This window comes from Triticum aestivum, chromosome 1B (genome assembly GCF_018294505.1).
Source record: "Triticum aestivum cultivar Chinese Spring chromosome 1B, IWGSC CS RefSeq v2.1, whole genome shotgun sequence".
Lineage (NCBI taxonomy): Eukaryota > Viridiplantae > Streptophyta > Magnoliopsida > Poales > Poaceae > Triticum > Triticum aestivum.
Genome location: NC_057795.1, coordinates 275,565,084 through 275,588,200, shown reverse-complemented (window position 1 = coordinate 275,588,200; position 23,117 = coordinate 275,565,084). Strand labels below are relative to the sequence as shown.

At 47.5% G+C, this 23,117-nt stretch overlaps 2 protein-coding genes across 4 annotated transcripts; one reads left to right on the top strand and one right to left on the bottom strand.

The window, feature by feature from the left end:
• Positions 1-1,937: 1,937 nt before the first annotated feature.
• LOC123119349 (protein fluG) lies at positions 1,938-15,338 on the top strand. Of its 3 annotated transcripts, XM_044539137.1 has the most exons (18): positions 1,938-2,259; positions 3,778-4,029; positions 4,410-4,477; positions 4,569-4,684; positions 4,788-4,893; positions 4,984-5,140; positions 5,220-5,315; positions 6,293-6,341; positions 6,833-7,098; positions 7,423-7,595; positions 7,768-7,888; positions 8,004-8,056; positions 8,139-8,268; positions 8,416-8,561; positions 8,929-9,117; positions 13,903-14,135; positions 14,806-14,948; positions 15,144-15,338. In XM_044539137.1, the coding sequence occupies exons 1-18, from the start codon at positions 2,092-2,094 to the stop codon at positions 15,204-15,206; spliced, it is 2,529 nt and encodes an 842-aa protein (XP_044395072.1). In that variant the 5' UTR covers positions 1,938-2,091; the 3' UTR covers positions 15,207-15,338. The 3 variants fall into 3 exon arrangements, 2 of the variants coding, with proteins under 2 accessions (XP_044395072.1, XP_044395081.1); XR_006458619.1 differs by lacking the exon at positions 13,903-14,135; XM_044539146.1 differs by lacking the exons at positions 1,938-2,259; positions 3,778-4,029 and adding an exon at positions 4,184-4,290.
• Positions 15,339-15,950: 612 nt separating this feature from the next.
• Positions 15,951-19,991, bottom strand: LOC123119363 (ras-related protein RABC2a). Its single transcript, XM_044539156.1, has 6 exons — positions 19,519-19,991; positions 18,557-18,625; positions 17,890-17,955; positions 16,825-16,946; positions 16,510-16,638; positions 15,951-16,319 (listed from the first exon to the last, which is right to left on the bottom strand). Exons 1-6 carry the CDS (start codon positions 19,670-19,672, stop codon positions 16,206-16,208), a joined length of 654 nt encoding a protein of 217 aa, XP_044395091.1. The 5' UTR covers positions 19,673-19,991; the 3' UTR covers positions 15,951-16,205.
• Positions 19,992-23,117: the final 3,126 nt, after the last annotated feature.

Here is a 23,117-nt window from a genome sequence, read left to right as displayed (position 1 = left end):
CATCGCAATATATCATCTCACTCCTCTTGACATACCGGTGGAGGTCCTTCAGAAAATTGATAGCATCCGCCGTGCATATCTTTGGGCGGGCACGGACAAGGTTTCTGGAGGGAAATGCAAGGTAAACTGGGACCTCGCTTGCAAACCAAAGAACAAGGGCGGCTTGGGAGTGCTTAATCTGAACAAATTTGCTAGGGCCCTGAGACTTCGATGGTTATGGTTTGAGTGGAAAGATAAGAGCAAGCCATGGATTGGCATGGGACTGCCGTGCACGGATGACGACTGTCATTTCTTTGCGGCGGCCACTACAGTCACTGTTGGAAATGGAAGGAGAGCGAGGTTCTGGAACTCATCTTGGCTAGGAGGATTGTGCCCCTGTGACATAGCTCCCGGTCTCTACAACCTCTCTCGCAAGAAAAACTCCTCGGTTCAGCAAGCTATGGCCAACAATCAATGAATTGCGAATATTGACAGCTCCAATGGCCTCTCCCTTGAACACATCCAACAGTTTGCTAACCTTTGGGACAAACTAGCAACGGTGGCCCTCGATGACGACGTTGAAGACTCAATTATTTGGAAGTTCACCAAAGATGGGATATATTCTGCATCCTCGGCTTACAAGGCTCAATGTGAAGGCCTCACCACCTCGGACCTTGTCCATTCGGTGTGGACGGTGTGGGCGCCCCCTCGGTGCAAGTTTTTTGCTTGACTCGTTCTTCAAGATAGGATTTGGACTTCGGACCGCTTGAGCCGCCGTGGTTGGCCTAATTGCAGTCTATGCCCTCTTTGCAAGCAAACCCAAGAAACCGCGGCTCATCTGCTTTTCCAGTGCCGCTACACCATGCGCATTTGGAATGACATCCTCCCATGGCTCGGCATGCATCACATCACCACGTCTACCTGGGTGACAAGGGCTTCGGTCAGAGAATAGTGGAACGCTAACCTGCAGATCCGTCTCAGCTCGCCCAAGGCGCTCGCCTCCCTCATGATGCTCATCTCTTGGGAGGTTTGGTCGGAGCGCAATGCTAGAGTCTTCCGCAACTCAGCGGCCCCTTCCATGACCATCATCAGCAAAATCAAGCAGGAGGTATCGCTTTGGGCTTTGGCTGGAGCGAAGCATTTGGGTGTTGTAATGCCGCGAGAGTAGTCCTTTTATTCACTGCTTTGCGGTTTCTGCCTAAAACTTTCTCCCTTAATCAATGAAATGGCAAGTCTTTTGCCTTGTTTCAAAAAAATAAACGTCGGGTCGTCATCGGTCTAACATAATCCAGTACACGCTAAGAATTCGGACAAAAAACAGTCAGCTATTTCCTCTAAAAAAAACAGTCAGCTATTGTGGACCATCGTGAATGAATGATTAGGCTAACGTAGCAAGTCCCGCTGCCCATTTCACCAGCAGTAACTCACCCTTTTTTAGTCCGGCTGCCCATACACATGAATTAATAGGCTAATGAGCAGCAACATCAGTAGATTAGCTAGATTTTCTTTGACTTTTGATTGGTTTGAGGAACCTTTAAATGAAATTGTAACACTCCTCGCAAACGATGTACTACTTATTTCAAATGAATAAAGCTTGGCCTCTTTTTTTTAAAAAAAAAGCAACAGCAGCAGCAGTATTACCAGTAGTAGTAGTAAAGTGTATGCAAACATATTTTTTTCATGTGTATGTACTTGTTCATCTTTCTTCTTAAAAAAAATGCTTGTGGCACTAGAAGATAGAGTGCACGTTCATCGAAATAAGATAAGAGTACACGTCCACCAAACTACCAGCTCAACTGACAATTGGACCCCACAGGACAGGCAGCCTCCCATTCCATGGCCACATCGACCCCACTCGTCACTAGCCGAGCCGAGCAGCGGCAGGAGTAGACGAGACTGACCGGTAGTTGTGCCGCGCCTGCGTCGCGGAGCGCCTACTTCCTGCATAAAAAACCCTCTGCCTCCGAGTCTCCATTGCAATAGTACAATACTCCGTCCCCAGAGAGAGACGCAAGACCGTTCGGGGTTTCGCACGGTCAAACAAGAAGGCGCCGCCCCCGGAGAATCTCCTACCACTCCCCGGCTGAGCGAGCGAGCGACCGGCGGCGGAGCATGGAGGCCAGGTACGCGGAGCTGCGGCGCGCGGTGGAGGACACGCCGGCGGTGGACGCGCACGCGCACAACCTCGTCGACACGGCCTCCTCCCTCCCCTTCCTCCGCTGCTTCTCCGAGGCCGACGGCGACGCGCTCGCCTTCGCTCCCCACTCCCTCTCCTTCAAGGTACTACTACTGTACTACGGTGACCGGCTGACTGACCACACGCACGCTTGCTTCACTTCACGCCGCTGCTGTGCTTATCCACTCCCCGGCCGGCCATCTTTCACCGCGCCGTCTTGGTTGCATCCTGCTCGAGATCGCAACATTTTCTTTTTCCAAAGTCAGATAGTACCAACATTTACAACACCATCCTCTAGTCTAGTGTGTATGTGTATGCCCCCCCTCTGTTGCTGCCTGCTCGAGAGAGTGGAGTGTGTGCTAGATTGTGTCGGCCATAGAGCTAGTTAGGTGTACTTTGGCCTGTTTTATCAGGGTCCTATACGTGTTGACGGGTCGATTTACAAATAGGCCATGTGCTCTAAAATTTTGTCGCTCTTTCAAGATGGGCCCAAATCGATATGAGCCCTTACATTCACATGTCCCTCCCCATGGCTAATATTACTTTTACCTCTTGTGGGGGGTAAAGATGTTGTCAATGATTATGTAGGGCTAGTATGGACTTTCCATTCGGCAAATAAGGAAGTGAATTATAGTGCCATTAAAACATTGAGGAAAATAAGGAAATATATCATTCTAGTCAATGTTATCATTGCTTTCAAATCTTGGTTTAGTCATTCCACTAGATCATGCACTTTTTTTTTTACACGGATCATGCACTTTTTACGTATATGATGTGGCATATATGTAGAAAATGCGCATGAATATACCATGCAAGTGTTTAGAGAAACTATACATAAATATGTTGACTATATATTAAATCACGTAAGTAATTTAGAGAAGCTATATTTTTGACATTGGAAACACAATCATTAGACATATTTAAGTACAAACAATATAAAATTTAAATAGTTAAGTGGCATATCACATGATTTTTAATCTAAAACCGCGGGATGTCGTAAGATTAAGAAAAAGGATACTTCAAGCATAGCTGGTGGTTTTGGAAGGCACGGATGAAAATGACTCTATATTTACTGTCTATAAATGACACCATGCTCGATCCATTAGTTATTACTGACCGGCGGTATCGGCAGAATATGCGGATGAATGAGTTCGCCTTTTTCCTTTAACTGGTGGCAAGGCAGAGATGGCCAGCTTTATGCCTGCTTGGCCAATCGCCATTGTATGGCGGGGTGCAGTGCGGTGGGGTGCAGTAGACCTTTTGCCCCGTCTCTTTGCCCTGCTGTGAGGTCCATTCCATGGATGGGCGTGTGTGCTTTTAATGGCACGCTGCTGGACCCACGGGAGGTGCTGGGGTTATTTGGCATGCTTCTTGCTCCTGAGCTTAAGATGTTCACGCCGTCATGTGATGTGGGCCATCTGTTCAGTGCTCTGTCTTCTACTACCTCTTATGCACCTGTAACTTTTCTGTTGTTCCAATTTCCAAATGCTTGCAATGAGAATGCTGCCCTTCCGTCTAGAAATAGGAATGCTGTTCCAGTTGCCTATTCCATAGTTATTGCACGGTATCTAAGGATAGATTTTCAGCAACTCATGACATCCTTGCAATATCACTGAATGCAGAGAAGCCTCAAGGACATCGCCGCATTGTACGGCTGTGAAGCCTCACTTGACAAGGTGGAAGAGTTCAGAAAGGCCCAAGGGTTGTCATCTATCGCTTCAAAATGCTTCCAAGCTGCCAATATATCAGCGATTCTCGTGGATGACGGCCTAGTATTTGATAAAATGCTTGAGCTGGAAGCCCACAAGGAATTTGTCCCCACAGTCGGCAGAGTTCTGAGAATCGAATGGCTGGCGGAAACGATTATTAACGACGTGAGTCTTTCTCTGTAGTCAACGATAAAGGGTTTTTTGGCCACCCTTGCAATAACTAGATTATGATTCAGTTCTATGTTGACGTATTTCGAAGGGGAGCCTTGGCGCAGTGGTAAAGCTGCTGCCTTGTGACCATGAGGTCATGGGTTCAAGTCCTGAAAACAGCCTCTTACAGAAATTTAGGGAAAGGCTGCATACTATAGACCCAAAGTGGTCGGACCCTTCCCTGGACCCTGCGCAAGCGGGAGCTACATGCACCAGGTTGCCCTTTTTTTTTTCTATGTTGACGTATTTCCTTTGCAGTTGTTAACTTATTCTAATATACTGTATCAAGGTAAAGATTATGATTAGCTAGTGATGAAATTAGTTACTTCTTTCAGGATTCATTCAGTGGATCAAGCTGGACGTTGGACTCATTCACTGAAACTTTTGTGGCTAAGCTCAAATCATATCCTCCAGAATTTTTTATTTGGGACAAACTGGATGTTTTTTTCTGTTTGTTCTTTCAACTACATGGACATCCTTGACTAATTTCTCATAGTTGCCAGCAAAATTGTTGGGTTGAAAAGCATTGCTGCATACAGAAGTGGCTTAGAGATTGATCCATGTGTTAGCAAGACAGATGCAGAGGATGGTCTCCGTAAGGAGCTAACAGGTGAACATATTTTCTCTACTGGGAGGGAGAAATGTGTAAACAGATAAAACATGTACCCTATGACTGTAAGATCTATTTTCTGCTTATACTCCGTACTTTTCAGGGCAAAGACCTCTTCGGATTACAAATAAGAGCCTCATCGACTATCTATTTACTTGTAGTCTTGATATTGCTGTGCAGTGTCACTTACCAATGCAGATTCACACAGGGTAATGACTGGCATTTTAGATTTTATGAAAGCACTTTCCTGTCTGGTCATGTCAAGATCTCAACCATATACATGTTCTACACAATTTTAGCTTTGGAGATAAAGACCTGGACTTGCGGAAGTGCAATCCTCTACATCTCCGTGCTGTTCTTGAGGATGAAAGATTCGTCAAGTGCCAGTTAGTCCTTTTACATGCTTCTTATCCATATTCTAAGGAAGCATCCTATCTTGCATCTGTTTACTCCCAGGTTGGAGCCTCGTCTTTGTGCATTTATTCACCCGTTCAGTTTTCATTTATGTTAATCATCATACACAACCCGCAAACAGGTCTACCTTGATTTCGGTTTGGCAATTCCAAAACTAAGTGTTCAAGGAATGGTGTCATCACTTAAAGAGCTTCTGGAGCTAGCTCCCATAAACAAGGTACCATATCCGTCGTATGGATAATTGTTTATATAGAATCTGAAGAAGTTATTAATATGAAAACAGATTTTGCTTTTCCATGGTGCAGAAAAACTGAACTAACTAATATTCTCCCACAACTCAATAACGTATTATCCTCCACTGTGCCACCACATCTACGTTTTTACCATAGTACTCCTTCCAGTGACAAAGATTGTTATTGTGGAACTGACGTGGTCTCCATAACTCTACATTGACTGATGCAGTTTACTGATAAGATTTAGGGCCAGTTTTTTTGGGCGGCTTAAAAAATAAGCTGCCTCTCCCCAGCTTATAAAATAAGCCGCTTCCAAAATTTGTTGAGACTTCTAGATTAGTAATGCCATAACTAGTTCAGAAGCCCTAATGAATAAGGAATGCAGCTTATGGGAAAAGCTGGGAAAGAGGCGGATTATTTTTTAAGCCGCCAAAAGAACTGGCCCTTAGTAACATTATAATATTACAAAAATACTTTTTCAGATGAATATACTCATATATTTATTTTCATATGTTCATTTGGAGACCCTCAATAGTCATAGAGATATCAATAGCCAAAGTCTAGAAAGTTTGACTGCACGTATCCCAAAACTGAAGAGTAACTTTCTTTACTGGAAGGAGACCATTAGACACAGAGATTACTACAGTAACACGTACGTCCATGTTCTCGAACGAAATATACAGCACACATGGTCCCAGATTCCAGGTCCGAGCAGTATTCGTTGCTTAATATAGATTACTGTTGACTTTATTCGAGGTTTGAGAATCTCTCTCTTATTTTTGTTCTTCCAATGCATCTGATTTACTATCTTGTCTGAAATAGTTACTCTTCAGTTTCCTCTCTAATAGCACTCTTGATGTATGTCTCATTGTCAGTCACATATGTTCATTCTCAGTTTCTTTTGCTTCTGGAGATACTATGCCCATGATATTTTTATTTGTTAACTGTTAACCATTGGCAGGTCATGTTCAGTTCAGATGGATATGCTTTTCCGGAGACATACTATCTAGGTACAATAATCAGTTTTAACCCTTTCATAAGATGATGAGAGATCATTGTACGTCAGTACAAACGTTAGCTATATTATCATAAATGAAGTAGTTCAAATAGTATCCTCTCATAGCAGGAAAACAAACTTTTGGACCAATATAAAAATACAAAAGAACAGACAGATTTGGCACAGGATCTAGACCTTCAGATATGCCACCTCTGTTCCAAAACATGATTTCCTAAAAAGTGTACAGTCAACCTTTTCTATCTTTGACAACTAATTAACAAAAGGATGTTTAGTTCATGAAAAAATAATTTCATTTTTTTACTAATATATGTCATATGAAAAATAGCGTCGAAGTTACATCTTGAAGACTGCGGCATGTATTTTGTAGTGGAGGGAGTATATAAATAAGTAGTGCACATAAGGAAAGTTATCTGAAAACTACACAAGCGTGCCCATTTAGTTGTTGATTTTAAGTGATAATATATAGTTTGTACTGATTTGCAGGTTCCAGAAGGGCACGTGATGTTGTTTACCGTGTCCTATCAGCTGCATGTGAAGATGGTGATCTTAGCATTCAGGAAGCTACAGATGCAGTTGAGGACATCTTTAGAAGAAATGCATCAGATCTGTATAAGTTGAACGTTGCCAATGGGTCAATTCACCAGAAAACTATGATAGCTGACAGTAGGATAGCATCATCTTGTGTTGAGCAAGATGTGCTTTTTGTTCGCATCGTCTGGAATGATGCTTCAGGCCAACATAGATGCCGCGTAAGCACATGCTGCATTGTTTACATTATGGATGTAGTTTTCTCACTGATCATTTCTCTCTTTTTTCGTGGACCAAAAATTCTCTTTTAGAAAATTGTCTTAAATACACTACCAAATAGACACAATAGTTAGCATGAACTTTGTTTGAAGATTGCCTACAAGTTGTTTCGTTTCAGTAAATGGTCAACTTGGCATGTATAAAGCTACTGATAATTACATGGTGTTGACTGTGTTGACGGTCAGTTCACCCACCTGAACAACGGCATTGTTTTTAGAATTGCTAATACCAAATCCAATTTTGAGAAAATAGAACTTCACTTTCAGGTTGTCCCAGCCGGAAGGTTTTATGAGATTGCAAGGAATAAGGGTGTTGGCCTGACTTTTGCATCAATGGGAATGACTTCCTTTTGTGACGGCCCAGCTGATGGGACAAACCTTACTGGTGTAGGCGAGATCAGGCTTATGCCAGATATGTCGACACTTTTGAGACTCCCATGGTAAAGTTAATTCATTTAACGCTTTCTCCGTACTTTGTAACGGACCATCCCTTAGAATCCCATAACTTAGTATTGTACTTATATGAATAGTTTCTTGTTTGTTAACAGTAGGTCAATTCTCTGAACTTATTAAGGCATCATTGAACTAATGATAGTTTACTCACATTGCAAGGTCAACACGTGAGGAAATGGTGATAGCTGACATGCAAATTAGGCCTGGAGAAGCCTGGGAATACTGTCCTAGATATGCCTTAAGAAAAGTCACAAAAGTTCTGCTGGATGAATTCAATGTGGTAAGAATAAACCCAGAATTTTGCCTACATAACTTTGTGAAGATCATTTTTGTCTCATGAGTTCTGTATGTGCACTAGTTTTTGCATTTATGCTTAGTTGTTTGTTTTTTTGTAGACAATGAAGGCAGGTTTTGAGAATGAATTTTATCTCCGCAGAAAATTAGTAAGGTAGCTTTTCCTGACTCTGCAAAATAAATTGTGCTAAAGGCCATGCTGTTCTCTATGTGACCCGAATCAGAAAACTCTACAGTGAGGGACATGAGCGTTGGGTTCCATATGATAATAGCAGTTACTGCTCAACCTCATCATTTGATGGTGCCTCATCTATACTACAAGAAGTGTATTCTTCTCTTAAAGTGGCAAATATTGTGGTTGAGCAGGTAAGACGTTATTTTACCACCAAAAAGATGTCAAAACTCGTGATGTTATATATCAAACTGTTTACCTTTTTGATTATATGTCATGATTTAGTGATCGATCATTTTTTCTATGTTCACATCCACTTTCTTGCTCAAAAAATATAAAAGCTGCATGCCGAAGCTGGAAAAGGGCAGTTCGAGGTTGCCTTGAAGTATGTCCTGTGCACTCTTGCTGCTGACAATTTGATATATGCTCGCGAGATTATTAAATCCGTTGCTCGAAAGCATGGGTTGATAGCAACGTTTCTTCCAAAGTAAGTCAATGGGTCTACACTCTGTTTTTACATTAGCATGCTTTATAGTTTGAAGTCTATTGTGTGCACTGTTTTGTGTTAACAGCAAATCATACATGAACACCAGACAGTGTATCCAGACAACATTACTGGCTTGTGAAAGAATTGAATTTTTACTTAGAAGATTAGAAGAGAACTGAAATGAGCTACGGTTGATCAAATAATACTTCCATTTGCTGATATTCCTATGTTATACTCTGATGCATCATGTAAATATCAGGTTTTAGCAGTACCAGATCACCAAACATGTGTGATTTGAAAAAAAAATATTGTCAATCAAGTGAAACTTGCCTTTCTGGTACCTGATGATTTGTTCTGCTGGACACAGACCTGACCTGAATGATATTGGATCGGGTTCCCATGTGCATCTGAGTTTATGGAAGAATGATCAGAATGTTTTTATGGGATCAAATGAATACAGCCACTATGGAATGTCAAACGTTGGAGAACAGTTCCTTGCTGGAGTATACCATCATCTTCCATCAATCTTGGCATTTACTGCTCCTCACCCTAACAGGTAACATCTTCCAGAAAAGCTTCCAAGAATACGTCTTAATTCGACAATAACTTTGATAACTCATTTTGGTACTTGTTTCTTGCATAAACTCTGTGATACTTAGGATGTCAACGTACTTTTATTACCCCGAATCTGGATAACACAGTTTGCTACTTGTTGGAGAAATGCCAGAACATTTTTTTTTCGAGAAAACGCAAAAGCCTTGCGTTTCTTTTCATTGAAAAGGGGGAGGTTCAGTTACAGACATCTGAGGATGTGTGGATTACAGCAGGTGGATTAATGCACATCCCAGGTTTGGGGCAGCACAAGTCGGAGACCAGGTGCCCCAGCTGCCGCCCATGAGCGGGCCTCGTCCTGAATGCTATCTAAGAGCATGTTAAGAGAAGGAGTCGTATTGTCGAAGACGCAGCTGTTCCTGTGTTTCCAGACCATCCAAGGCACGAGCAGCGCGACAGATTTCAGGGCCTTGCGAAGGATCGGCGGCGTGTCTTCCTTGGCATGGTTCCACCAATCCGTAAGCGACAGTTCCTGTGTTGGGATCGGGGCCGGTATGCGTAGCCAGGCCAGGGTCTCGTGCCATGCCTGTCGGGCTAGGGGGCATTCCAGCAGCAGATGTCGCATCGTCTCCGGTTGCTGGTCACATAGGAGGCAGCGGGGATGATACTGGAGACCGTGGCGCGCCAGCCTCTCTGCCGTCCAGCAGCGGTCCTGGTTGGCTAACCAGTGGAAGAACTTGACCCGCGGCGGCGCCCAACACTTCCAGATTAGCTTCCAGGAATGACAGCTCGTTGATCCATGGAAGGTGGCCGTGTAGCAGGACTGCGCGGAGTAGATGCCACTCGCCGTCCATCTCCAGGTCAACCTGTCCGGTGTGGTGGAGAGCTCAGTGCGCTGCATGATCTGCCAGAGCTGCAGATACTGACCAATCTCGTGGAGGCCGAGGGTGCCTTGGATGTCGTGTGCCCAGGAGTTGCCATTGAGTCCGTCCGCCACGGTTCTCGTCTTCCGTCGTCGCTTGGGGATGCAGCCGTAGAGGTTAGGCATGAGCTCGCGCACGGATTGGCCACCTATCCATCGGTCCTCCCAGAGCAGGGTGGACTGCCCATTCCCCGTGAGCGTGAACGTGGATGCCCACAACAGGGCACGTTCCGTGGGCGAGAATAGAAGGTCCAACCCCTGCCATGCTCGCTCCGGGTCCGTTCTGGAGAACCATAACCAGCGTAGTCGCAGGGCGAGACCGGCGCGCTCGAGGTCTCGCACGCCCAGGCCCCCAAGCTCGATGGGGCGGCAAACTCTGTTCCAGTTCACGTGGCAGTGTCCGCCATTGGCAGCGGCGCGTCCAGCCCAAAGAAAACCACGCTGAATCTTCTCGATCTGCTTGAGAGTTTTTTTGGGGGGCGCGAACGCAAGCAGTTGGTGCACTGGGATGGCACTCAAGACCGACTTAACCAGCGCGAGGCGCCCGGTTTTAGTCATCAGCCAGGTCTTCCAGGTCGGTAGGCGCGCTGCAACCGCATCAACCATGGGTTGTAGCTGGGCGGCAGATGGGCGGCGCGTGGACATGGGGATGCCGAGGTAGGTGATGGGGAGAGTCGCCACCGGGCAGCCGAGGTGCGCGATCATCTCCGTGTCTGCTTGGTCGCCGTGCAGGATGGTGGCGGAGCTCTTGGTGAAGTTCACCTTCAGGCAGGAGGCCCTGCCGAACAAGGCTAGGATCTCCCTGATCGCAGTGGTGTCATCCGCCGTGGCGTGGCAGAAGACCATGACGTCGTCGGCGTAGAGGGAGATCGCCGGAATGTGGCGCTGTGGGTGTAGCGGCAGCAGAATGCCCAGGCAGTGAGCGCGTCGTAGGAGCCGTCCCAGGGTGTCGACCGCGAGCACGAAGAGCTGCGGGGACATGGAGTCGCCCTGCCGGAGCCCTTGCCGGTGCCATATGGGTGGGCCGGGCTCGCCGTTCAGGAGGATGCGTGTGCTCGCAGAAGACAGGAGGATGGCCGTCCACTCCAAGAATCTGTTCCCGAATCCATACTGGTGTAGAACCTCAAAGAGGAATGGCCATGACAGGGAATCAAAGGCGCGCGTGAGGTCGAGCTTGAGCATGACTCTCGGAGCTCCCAATTGGTGCAGCAGCTTGAGTGACTGCTTGACAAGGACGTAGTTGTCGTGCAAGCTCCTTCCCGAGATGAAAGCATTTTGGTTGCGGCTAACCAGGTTGTCCAGCTTGGCACCGAGGCGGATCGAGAGCACCTTGGCGAAGATTTTGGCCACAAGGTGAATCAGGCAGATCGGCCGGTAGTCGCGCAGCCCATGGGTGTCGGCTTTCTTTGGCAGCAGCGTCAGCAATGCTTGGTTCAGCTTGTAGAACCCCCTTCCTCGCAGGTCATAAAGTTGCTGGAACACGTCAAGGAAATCCTGCCTGATGGTAGTCCAGCATGCGCGTAGGAATTCTGCTGTGAACCCGTCTGGGCCTGGCGCCTTGCGGGCGGGGAGGCGCTTGACAGCCTCCCAAATCTCCTCGGCGCTGAACGGCGCATCGAGGTCGGCGAGGTCGGTCGGCTCAATGAGCTGTGACAGGTCCAGCGAGTGCTCCCGGGCGGTCGCCGTGCCCAGCAAGGCCTCGAAATGGGCGAAGGCCGCCTCGGCCATGTCAGAGTGGTCCGTGAGCACCCTGTCTTCCACGGCCAGGCTGTAGATGTGGTTCTTCTGCCGACGGAATGAGCATTGCCGGTGGAACTGGTGCTGGCGTCGCCGTCCTTGAGGTTGGCGATGCGAGAGCGTTGCCGGGCGATCGTGCGCTCCATGGATGCGAGCCCAAGGTAGGATATCTTGAGCTGCTTGCGGAGCCAGGCCTCTGGTGGCGAGAGGTTGCGCGATTCCTGGGCTTGGTCGAAGCGCGAGATGAGCTCCCGTGATATCGCCAGCTTGGCCTTGATGTTGCCCGTAGACCTGGAACTCCAGCTAGTGAGGCTAGCCGCCGTTGCCTGTAGCCGGAGCATGAGCCGGTGGAAGGGATCGACGTGATGTGTAGAGCCCCAGGCTGCGGTCACCACGTCCTGGAATCCGTCCAAGCGTAGCCAGTATTCCTCAAAATGGAACCTCCGGTGTGAGGTGGGCGTGGGTGAGCAATCCAGCAGCAACGGGGCGTGGTCTGACACCACAGCCGCAAGACATCGAAGGTGGCATCCGCTGTGCGTGTCCTCCCAATCAGCGGTGCAAAGCACACGGTCGAGCTGCACAAGCGTCGGCGGTGTTTGCTCGTTGGACCATGTGTAGCGCCGCCCGTTGAGGTAGATCTCCTTGAGCGCGGGGTCATTTGTGAGACGGCGGAATTTGCCCATCATGCGCCGGTTGACGGTGCCCGTGTTTTTGTCGTCGTCGCGGAGGATAAGATTGAAGTCGCCGCAAACCATCCACGGGCCTGGGCAGGCGGCTCGGATGTCGCGAAGCTCCTGCAGGAATGCAACCTTGTCTGCATCTTCCTGGGGTCCGTATACCACCGTTAGCCACCAAGGAGGGCCAGTGACCGTGGTCACCTTAGTAGTGATCGCATTGGTGGTGAACATTGGGTCCGTGATGGTCACGGCCCTGCTCTTCCACGCCAGCAAGATGCCGCCCCGCGTGCCATCGGCTGGGAGGTACGTGTAGTCATCGAACTCGGAACCAAGTGCATCAAGGACGATAGCCGAGTAGATCAACTCCATTTTCGTTTCTTGAATGCAAACAATGGAGGCCCCGGTGGTGTCCAGCAGCGACCGGATAGCATGTCGCCGAGCCCGCGCGTTCATGCCGCGCACATTCCAGATAGCGATCTTAAGGCCGTGATCCATGGGAACGGGATCGACGGGCGGGCGCGCGTATACTGGTCTAGCCTTCACATGCAACGTCGACGCTGCCGGTCACAGCCGATGCCATGCGGACTGGGATCTCGCGGTCAACCAGTGTGGCAATGGCCTTGAGTACCGTCAGGGGTAGCGGTGCCGCGAACATGCCGTCATAGGCTTTCATCTCAGCGGCAGTGATCTTCTGATCGATCCCTATGATTCCAAGGGTGCGCAGGATTTGTACGTGGGCGCGCCGCTCCGCCGTGGGAGGGGCGCTCGGTTGGCAAGTCGTAGCTGCAGATCGTCCACGGCGAGGGGCGAAGTTGAGGGGACGGCGTGGCTTCTTTCCAGGGGCCGGCAGGGCGGCGTTGAGGTGTTTCGTGGCGGTGGCCAGAAACTCTCCAAGGGTCCATGGCTGTGGCGTAGTGCGGCTTCGGGATCGCCGCAGCGTAATTGGAGGCGATGCGAAGCGGCTCGACGTGCGGCCACTTGGGCCTTGGTTTGTCGCGGCCCCAGCGTTTGGGAGTAGCTGGTCTTCGGTGGGCAGCAGGAGGGGAGGTGTGGGCGTGGGCCGCTGCAGAATCGCAATCGGGCCTGTTGGGCCGCGGGCCGGCCGCGCGGCAGCAGGTGGAGACGGCCCAGCAGCAAGGGCGGGAGGGTTGGCGCCGAGAGGGGGCGTTTCCTCGCCCGAGGCATCGCGAGAGGGATTGGTGGCGTCGGACTGGTCAGGGGAATCCAGCCCCACCTCTGGCTCGGGTGGGGCGGTATCTCCACTTTGTCCCGACCGGGGCGCTGCAGATCTCTCCTGCGAGGCGACAGGCGCGCAACAACCATGGGCCAGATCCCGACAGGCCGGTGCGTCAGGGGGGGCCGGTCTATGCCCCACAGGATCGTCATTGGGATCGTTGCCAGCCACCAGATTTGGCATTTTAATGATCGTCATTATTGGCTTCTCTATATGTAGCTACGATCGTATTCAGCCAAATACATGGAGTGGAGCTTACCTATGCTGGGGGAAAGAAAACCGGGAGGCTCCATTGAGAACCGCATGCCCACCTGGTGTGCCTCTCGACATGGTCAGCAACTTCGAAATTAAATCATTTGATGGGTGCGCAAATCCGCACTTGGGGCTTGCTGCTATTGTCGCTGCTGGGATTGATGGACTTAGGAAAGGCCTTAAGTTGCCTGAACCAATTGGTATGAAAATAATTTCATTGCTTGACCTTTTTATCTTACTCTCATGCATTACTGATATTTGTCGTGCTACCATGTCTGAAAATGCCCTAGGAACATACTGAGCATGTGCGGTGATCCTTGCAGGAACATGTACAACATGATAGAAAGTTGTCGAAAAACACATCTAAAGGTCCTGAAAATTCTGGGGAAAACCATCATGACATAGACACAATGCACATGTATTATGCCCACATAATGTCAAATCCAAATGAAATTCCTAGCTTGATAAAAGAAAAGCCACATCAGGCTGGTACTATTCAGTCAGATTTGTCATTTTTGTTTGTTGAGCTGTGAGTCAACTGGATGAGATTTTGAGATGGTAGATGCTGTGTCAGTGTAGTGAAAAATAGTCGGAGTTCTTCATTATCGTTAAAGTGCTAATCAATAATCTAACACATTACTATATACCTTACTTATGTGCCTAATGGATCCGGTATGCCCCTAAAAATGTTACTCTCTCCGTCCCAAAATGTGAGTTAGTACAAAGTTGAGACACTTATTTTGGGACGGGGGGAGTATGTTATATATCTGGAATTAGATTATTTTTTTGTATTATTTTTTTCTGCCGACTAGCTTTTGGTTTCCTCAGAGTGTGTCTGCAAATGTCACATGTGTCTTGTGTCTCTTCCAGAATCAAATCCTGCAGATTATGCTACCAAACTTAAAAGGCTACCACAGGACCTTCTGGAATCTGTAGAATCACTTGCTGCAGACAAAACTTTGCATCAGCTAATCGGCGATAAGCTTATTACAGCCATTATCGCTGTACGCAAGGTTGGTACTCGTAAGTTACTCCCTCCGACACATAATAAATGTCGTGGTTTAGTTCAAATTTGAACTAAAACCACAACACTTATTATGGATTGGAGGGGTATTATTTCCCTTCACATGATATAACTCGACAGAATTGTCAGAAATAAAATGAAAGCACGAGGGTCGCTAACATCTTTGGTTCCATTTTTTTTTCAGGCTGAGATTGATCACTACTCGAAGAACCCTGGGGCATTTGGCGATCTCATTCACCGTTACTAAGACAGAATACTTGTCTCAAGACCACTTTCTCGTTAAGCCGACAAATAATGTTGCCCACGAATTACTGATTCTCATCACTGAATTTGCAGTCGTTGGTGTTTCTTCAGTTAATAATAAAGTGCTTTTAGAATATGAAATCTGTCATTGGACATTCTTTTTTTCTGACAAAAAATCCAACGGAAAAAGTAGCACTTGATGCCTTTGGCACTTACTTGAACCCAAAAACTCACATATGTTACAACCGCTTAAATATAGTCTATGCCTCCACAGCAGCATAAGTGGAACAAAGATGCCGAGCAAAAATCTGATATCAATTTGCGGTTAGGGTTCAGTTTAGTCAAGTAAGGCTTCCAATTTCTTTCACTGTCAAGTGAACTCCTGGCTCGAAAACATTGATCTATACCCTCTAGGCTCTTCGGCACCTGTGGCTGAATCCTGAAAAACTAAGGCTCCATGGGCATATCTTTGTTTACAAAAGCTCCATGGACATCTTTGTTTGCTGGAAAAATGCGCGAAGGAAACGATGGCCTCTTTACTTCCCCTGGCCCTTTGGCTTGCATCATCCACGAGTGTCCTGTTCATCAAGGGCCTACCCTCTAGGGTAATCCTTTGTTTGCTGGAATTATCAAAAGAGCAGAACGCGCACATCTTGACAATAAACCTTCAGTGCCGTCCATGCAATAGTCGCTAACATCAAGAATCAAGAAAGTAGGGAAGGTCTGGCTCATCCCCGGGACAAAGCACTTTGCGCAAATTATACCTTATTAGACAGCAAGAATAGACACAGCGTTCCCTTTGTACAAACCAATTTTAACCACTCTCCAAAACCTTACAAACTACTGTACTTACTTTCCCCAATTTCCCCACCTTTTCTACTCACAGATTGTTTAGACACAACTCATGTACAACGAGAACGCGACAACATCTACAATTTGGGTATCATGAACTTGCCTGCGATGCGATGACCACAGATAGTGAGCTCAATCATACGTCACAGATCTATTGACAGCATCTACCACCATACTTTGCATGACTTTCCTGTTGCTTTTTCAGAATGTTCCTCTTGACAACCGATGACGAGCCTTCCTCCAGGAGACTTGGAACCTCAAGGATCTGCACCACGGCAAAACTGAGTCTGTTTGTGATTCATGTAGCTAGGGGCTTGCCTACTAGAACAAAAAAGCAACCACGAAACTGAAAATGCAACTGAGTTCTTCAGTTGTGTCCCCATGTGTTTGCATCTTAATTGTATAAAAGACTTAAGAATCTAAGGTTGTGGGGCACGGTATCTCTGAGTCTTTACCTTCAGCACAAGTTCTTCAAAACAATTCTCGACGTTTTCTCGTGTTTTTGCACTGCTCTCAAGAAACAGACATCCGGATTCTTGTGCGAAGGCAAGACCTTCTTCTCTTGTGACTGTTCTCTCATCATCCTGCAAAAGATGGGACCATCAAAATTAAAGCTAAGAACTGAATCTATGTCTACTTGACCCATGAGTGATTTCCTGAATTGATATAAAGAAGTGTACAAAAAGCAATTTAGGTTTGGAAAGAAACAGCAAGTTTGGAACAAAATATTCAGGAAAAATAAAAATTTCTATTTTGAAAAAAAATGGTACCTTATCAACTTTGTTTCCAACAAGCATTTTTATGCAGTCTTTGTTTGATGAGTTTGAGTCTATCTCCTTAGTCCATACATCACCCAAATTTGTGAAGCTCTCTCTCTTCGCGACGTCATATACTATGAGTAAAATACTATAAGACATTAGACCTTAATCCACTTTATAGCATGAAAAACATAATACACAAAGGACCATAATTCTCAAGATAATTTACCACTACAAGTTAATCAGTATTTGCCATTGTTAACCTATGCACATGCTTTCATATTCGCCATGACCAAATGATTAGTAGGAACTAAATTATTGTAAACTATGATCAAAGGTTCCACAGTTTCACTAGATATCTAATTCACACTGATCAAAACATCAGCAAATAAAAGAAATCTTGACCAGTATGCACTAGCACCTGTGGCATTTTTTTATTTAGAAGAACAACCATGAGGCACTGCCGAGAGGCCAAGCCTCAAACCCAGGTGGGCTGAGCGAGCACAGAAGCCGCTAGCCTACAGAGCGGTGCTCAAACATGAGTAAATAAGATACTCTTAACTAATAAGATTGTCCATGCATACACATAGAAAGAAGTATCCACAAAATAAAAGGGCAGCCCGGTGCATGTAGCTCCCGCTTGCGCAGGGTCCGGGGAAGGGTCCGACTACTTTGGGTCTATTGTACGCAGCCCTTCCCTACATAGAAAGAAGTATCCACAAAATAATTCAAAATATTTCTGTTTGATAGAAGGGTGCATCCTTGTGGTCACCAACTTCTCATAATTCCATGCATTGCAAGTAACAGAGTTGATCTGGGTTCATCAATGGAGAAATCATGAATACAAAGGGAAATGCAAAAGAACTGTGCTACAGAAGAAAAAAAAAACGATCCACATATTGTAGCACTAAGTAGCTGACCTACTGGTGAGTATAATAACGGAATGATTGAATAGACCAACCTAAAAAGTTCTATGGCATATCCCGAATATCTAATCTCCGAGTGAGAAAAATTGACATCGTCTTACAATAACAGTATATGTAAGAACTCAGAAACAACTAAGAACAATTTTTTTACCTAGTATAATTCCTTGAGCACCTCTATAGTAAGAACTAGTGATTGTCCTAAACCTCTCCTGGCCAGCTGCAAAACAACAAAAAATGACTGACTTGTAGAACATTTGAAATATCATAGACACCATGTCATAATTTACTTTGTTTACAGATAAGTAAGACACCTTCCAGTAGTACTACTGTCGTGAAGAGTAGGTAATATGGTGCATCTCTGAATTATTCTTTAGGACAGCACTGGAGTGGGGCTATAAACTCATAAGACTGGAACCTCTGATCGAGATGATGTCAGGAGAAAGGGAGCAACATGATGGGTGCACCCAAATAATACAGTATCTTATAAATGCTGAAAGTAATGATGGTAGAGAAGGATGGGAGGGCAAGATGACTAGCAAGCTAAATCTAGGAATTTTCCATGCTTATTAGTATCATTTTTTTAGATGATGTTTATTGCTATTTTTTGCTCTAGCTGGTGCTTGTAGCAACTCCTGGTAGTTTTTGGCACATTAAAACATTGTTGCATCTCTATGAGCAAATTCCAACCACTTGTTCTTGGATCATAAAAGTCTTGCATACACGACCGCTTACTTGAAGTTAGGACTTATTTGTGCTAGTTCCTACTGCGAAAGACCATACTTGAACAGTCGGAGAATGGGAAGAAATTGTGAACTCACCAGTATCCCATATAGTCAGCTTCAGTTTCTTTCCACCAACAGTAAGAAACTTGATTTTGAAATCAACTCCTGGCAATCAATGTGAAACAAAATTATAAGACATGTGAAGTGTACATATAATACAAAAGAGCATGCAATTTATAAAATAAAATGTGATGGTGTGAAATCAGAGTAGTATACAGAGCTGCATGCACAAGCATAACACCACTGTGATGTCTCAGGCCTAAGGGGTAGACTAGAGTTGGGACATGTCTTAAACGAGTCAGGACATATTGTCTGTCACACAATCTTGAGTTGCATAACACAAAGAGTTCACCCATAGGCCATAAGGCTAAACTGGCGAGAAAACATAGTGGCGGGAAGGACATACATAAGGACAGCGAGTTGAACCATTCCCATAGATTACGTGCAAGGTAAAATTGTCCAAATGACTTTTCTGAGATGGTTGCTTGAGATAGAAATAAGGTAGCACTAGTAAATTTTCTTTAGTGCGCAATCAGGTTTTGCTGCACAAGCATGGATCGCTTTCCTATCTCCCCAAATACTAGCTTCAGCATTTAAGCATTTGGGTTGATGGGGACCAACCTATTAGTGGCATATAAGACCAACTGTAAAGGACATATGGTACTGGAGTGGCATATAAGAGCATTGGAGACTACTAACTCCCAGCCCTGGCCAACGCCAACAAACAACAAGAAAGTGGAGACAATTCAGCAGAATCAAAAGCAGAGAACAGCTCGGACATTAATTAAAACTTAAAAGGAAAAGGTTTCGTTCACCGAAATGGGCGGAATCGCTGATGCCCTTAATCCGCTACCTACTGCCACTACACTATATACTCCGAAGCAATACGACGAGCGTACACTGAACCTCGTACTAGTCTGGTGTACCAAGCAGAGCGAGAGAGCGATCGGACTGGACGTGGCGCGGTGCGGTGGCGGGGTGAGACTAAGAAGACGTACCGATGGTGGGCGCGATGTCGTCGTCGAGGTTGGCTGCGGCGACGAAGCTGACGAGGAGGCTGCTCTTGCCGACGCCCGAGTCCCCGATGAGGAGGATCTTGAAGGAGCACTCGTAGCCGGCGCTGCCCCCCGGCGACACCGGCGACACCCCCATCCCCCCGCGCCGTCCCGGATTCGGCGCCGGTCGAGTCGAAGGTCAGGCGGGGCGGGGCGGAGGATTTAGAGGCGGAGGGGAAGGCGGCAGCGGCAGAGGAGACAGCCCGCCAGCCAGGCTGAGGCTGGTGCTCTCTGGCTTTGACTGGGCGAGAGGAGAGGAGAGAAGAGGTGGGGCGCGACGGCTGGTTTATGGGGTTCCGTCCGGTGGCGGTCCAAGTGGCGCGGTGGCACGCGGGCCGCGTTCCAGTTCAGGGACAAGGCGGAGGCCGGCCGCGCGCGCGTCCGATCGATGATCCGGGTGGAAAACGATGCGTGCCAGTCTGCCTGCCGGGGGAGGGTATGGTATGGGTCGGGTGGTGTTTGGCTTTGTCCCTGCCTGCCTGCCTGCGCGCGGCGCGGCTGGATCGGGTCGGGTCGGGGTGGGCGTTTCTGGCTCGTTGCGGTGAACGCGACGGGGTCCCGGCCCGATCGGCGCGGTGGGGTTGGTTTCTTGACTTGGAGTGATGAATGATGATTTTTTAAACAAATCGGGATGTATGATTGGTGGGGCGAATAATGTTGTTGCTGCGGCAGAGATGGTACGTAGAGTAGTAGGATGTGTGATCGTTGATGGCGATGGGGAGACCAGACCAGGTATACATACTGTATCTTATATACTAGGCGTCATGCAACACCTGGCGACGCGTGTGTCGCTTCGGCCGGCACGTAGCTTTTGTCTGCGTGACACGGCGTTAACGTGTCCGGCCGGCCTCTCCAGGTGAGGTGAGGTGATCGATCATGTCATGTGACTCGGCACGCGTCTGCGTCTAAAACCGTATCCTTGTAGGCTGATATTACGGGTACGTACTTGTATCTTTCGGTTGTTATCTCCAGTGCTCAAGGTGTGCTGGTTGGAGGGTGTAGCTTTCCTATAACTGTGTGGACGCAACGGCACTCGCTGGGAGACTTCTTTTTGTCTCGTGGCGCGTTTTTGTTCAAACTGAGAATGGGATTATACTTTTATGTTAGGGCATCTTTAACGGCAACCCATAATTTTTTTTTCTGCATCCGTCCGCGGGTAGAGGGGCCAATGTGTGGACTGGATGAGGAAGGACGACATCCAACACTAACATGTATATGTCCGCCAGTAAATTCAAATTCAAATATGCTCCAATCCGAACAGCGTGCCGGATCACATCAACGTCGGATCGTAAGCCCGATCACAACCCCAAAAAAGCAAATATGCTTAGTTTTTACATGCCCGAATCCAAAAGAACATCAGTTCGGCAGTCCGTGCATTTCTGCCCTGTTGGCCCGGCAATCCCAGCTGGCCGCTGGCCGACCAAGGTGGTGTCGTCACCGCTACGTTGGCAGCCTCTGCCTCCGCCGCGTCCTCATAGGTCGTCACCACCAACTCATCTTTCTACCACTGCAACATCTAGTAATGGGCGGATTGCATGGTGATTCTTGCGCCGGTATCCAAAGAGTCCATATTCAAGGTCAACATCTTGGCGTCCTCTGCATTGGCAACGATCTTCACCCTTTTTCCCTTGAGTGCGGCCTTCCTCTCTTCGATCATGGTCCTCCTCTTTTCGAGTTTGATCTTCTTGTCTGTTGCCTCTATCAACAATTTGAACCTCTTCGCCTTCCACTCCTCCTTGATTTCCGAGCGCTTCACGCATGACTCCTCCTTCTTCGTCAAGATGTCGCCGAACCCCTCTGCCAGCTTGGCCGCCGCACTTTCTCGCTTCGTCCTCTCTTCCTCCCACTCCTTCCCTCGTAAATTTCTTCTAACATTTTTGGCGGTTCTTGGATTGGGTCGATAGGGTCACCGATTTCTTCCTTGTTAGCTTGGGCAGTGGTCTTGGCAATGAAAAGGCTCCACTCTGGTTGCTCATTCAACTTCAGCCAACAATGCATGACGGTGAAGGAATTCTTCTTCTTCAACTTTTTGTACACCACACAAGTACGAGTAGGCTACAAAGTGAAACATTGCCTACAATGCATATCCGTCTAGCGAGCAACAAAACAATACAGACGTGTTTGGTTGTCTGCATTAGGCCCAACCAGGCCCACATAGGAAGAAAAACATCTGTTTGGTTGTCTGGGCTGCTTCTACATCTTGGGTTGCATGGAACTTAAAGTAGTCTCGGGCCAGTGTCGTGGTACTAAGTCTAACAGTAAGAATAGGGGGTATGTATGAGGAGGCGAGGCCCTAGCTACGACGAGATTGTACACACGAGTTTACGAGTTCAGGCCCCTCTCGGAGGAGGTAAAAGCCCTACGTCTCAGTGCCCTGAGGCGGTCGACTGGAATATGGGTGTGTGTTACAAGGGGTGCGAACCCTTGTCCTTGAGGAGGGGGGTGGCTTATATAGAGTACGCCAGCACCCCGGCCCACCTCCGTTACAGGGGTTCAATGTACATTAAGACATGACATTACTGGTAATGCCAGCTATAAAGTGTATTCAATGATCTTTAAGACTACAGAGTGAATGCCTGACCGTTGTCATCATGAGTGACTCTAGGTCTTCTGTACTCTGAGTGGATTCTTGTATGGTCGAATGACTCCATCCAGGTCGAGTGAAGTGGGGGTATCCGAGTGAGGTGACTGGTCGAGTGGATTGCACTTGGTGGCTTCAGTTGATACTTCCTGATGTGCTTTGAATGTCTTTGCTTCTAGGGTAGTGACCTTGGGTGGGGCTTATAGGTCAGGCCTATGACCCTACCCTAGGTCTATGGCGTCGTCATTAGCCCCCGAATGGATTGAGGTCCAAGTGGAAAGAAAGTTGAAGTTGAACCTGCCTTAATTCTTGTGCTTCACAAGTACCCATACTGGATTGGAGGCCCATGCTGAAACTTCGTCTTCATTTCAGTCGCCTTGATCGATTCAGAAGTTGTCGAGTGAACTTATGTTGGCACTCGTCAAGTGTTGTTACGATGCGAAATCATTGGTGTGATTCGTTACTGCGGATCCCGGATCTCACGGGATTCGAAAATTTAGGGAAGCGCGCGAGGCGGAGCGCTCCGTAGTAAGCGAGACGGATAGACATGGGCGCCTTGATTTCCGCGCCACCTTTTTCGCCACGTACCCGGCGTACGACTGTTGCGGGATTTGACAGGATTGCTCGGGCCCACGCGTCAGCCACTTGGAAGTAGGCCCTTAAAAGGCGTCGGGGCTGAGGCATCTGCACTGTGCGCTCTCATTCCCCTTCTTCCTTCTCTGCCTTTCCACCGCATCTTCCTCCGCCCTCGACGCCGCCGCTCCGCCAGTGTGTCGCCCGCCACCATGGTGAAGGATAAGACGGCGGCGCTGGAGCATGCAAAAAAGGCGACGGGGACGGCGAAGGGGAAGAAGATGAATCGGGGGTCGTCGTCAAGGTCTGTGTTGCCCTCGGGTTGGATTCAGGGAGATTGGATCCGATCTTCGCTCCGGCCAGAGGATCTGGAAGAGCTGGCTGCCTC

Coding starts and splice junctions, on each gene's coding strand:
- LOC123119349 (XM_044539137.1), top strand. CDS start 2,092: ATGGAGGCCAGGTACGCGGAGCTGCGGCGCGCGGTGGAGGACACGCCG. Junction 4,685..4,787: donor TCTCCGTAAGGAGCTAACAG/GTGAACATATTT, acceptor CGTACTTTTCAG/GGCAAAGACCTCTTCGGATT. Junction 6,342..6,832: donor TCCGGAGACATACTATCTAG/GTACAATAATCA, acceptor ACTGATTTGCAG/GTTCCAGAAGGGCACGTGAT.
- LOC123119363 (XM_044539156.1), bottom strand. CDS start 19,672: ATGGGGGTGTCGCCGGTGTCGCCGGGGGGCAGCGCCGGCTACGAGTGC. Junction 17,956..18,556: donor GCTGACTATATGGGATACTG/GTGAGTTCACAA, acceptor GTTGTTTTGCAG/CTGGCCAGGAGAGGTTTAGG. Junction 16,639..16,824: donor TTGGAAACAAAGTTGATAAG/GTACCATTTTTT, acceptor CATCTTTTGCAG/GATGATGAGAGAACAGTCAC.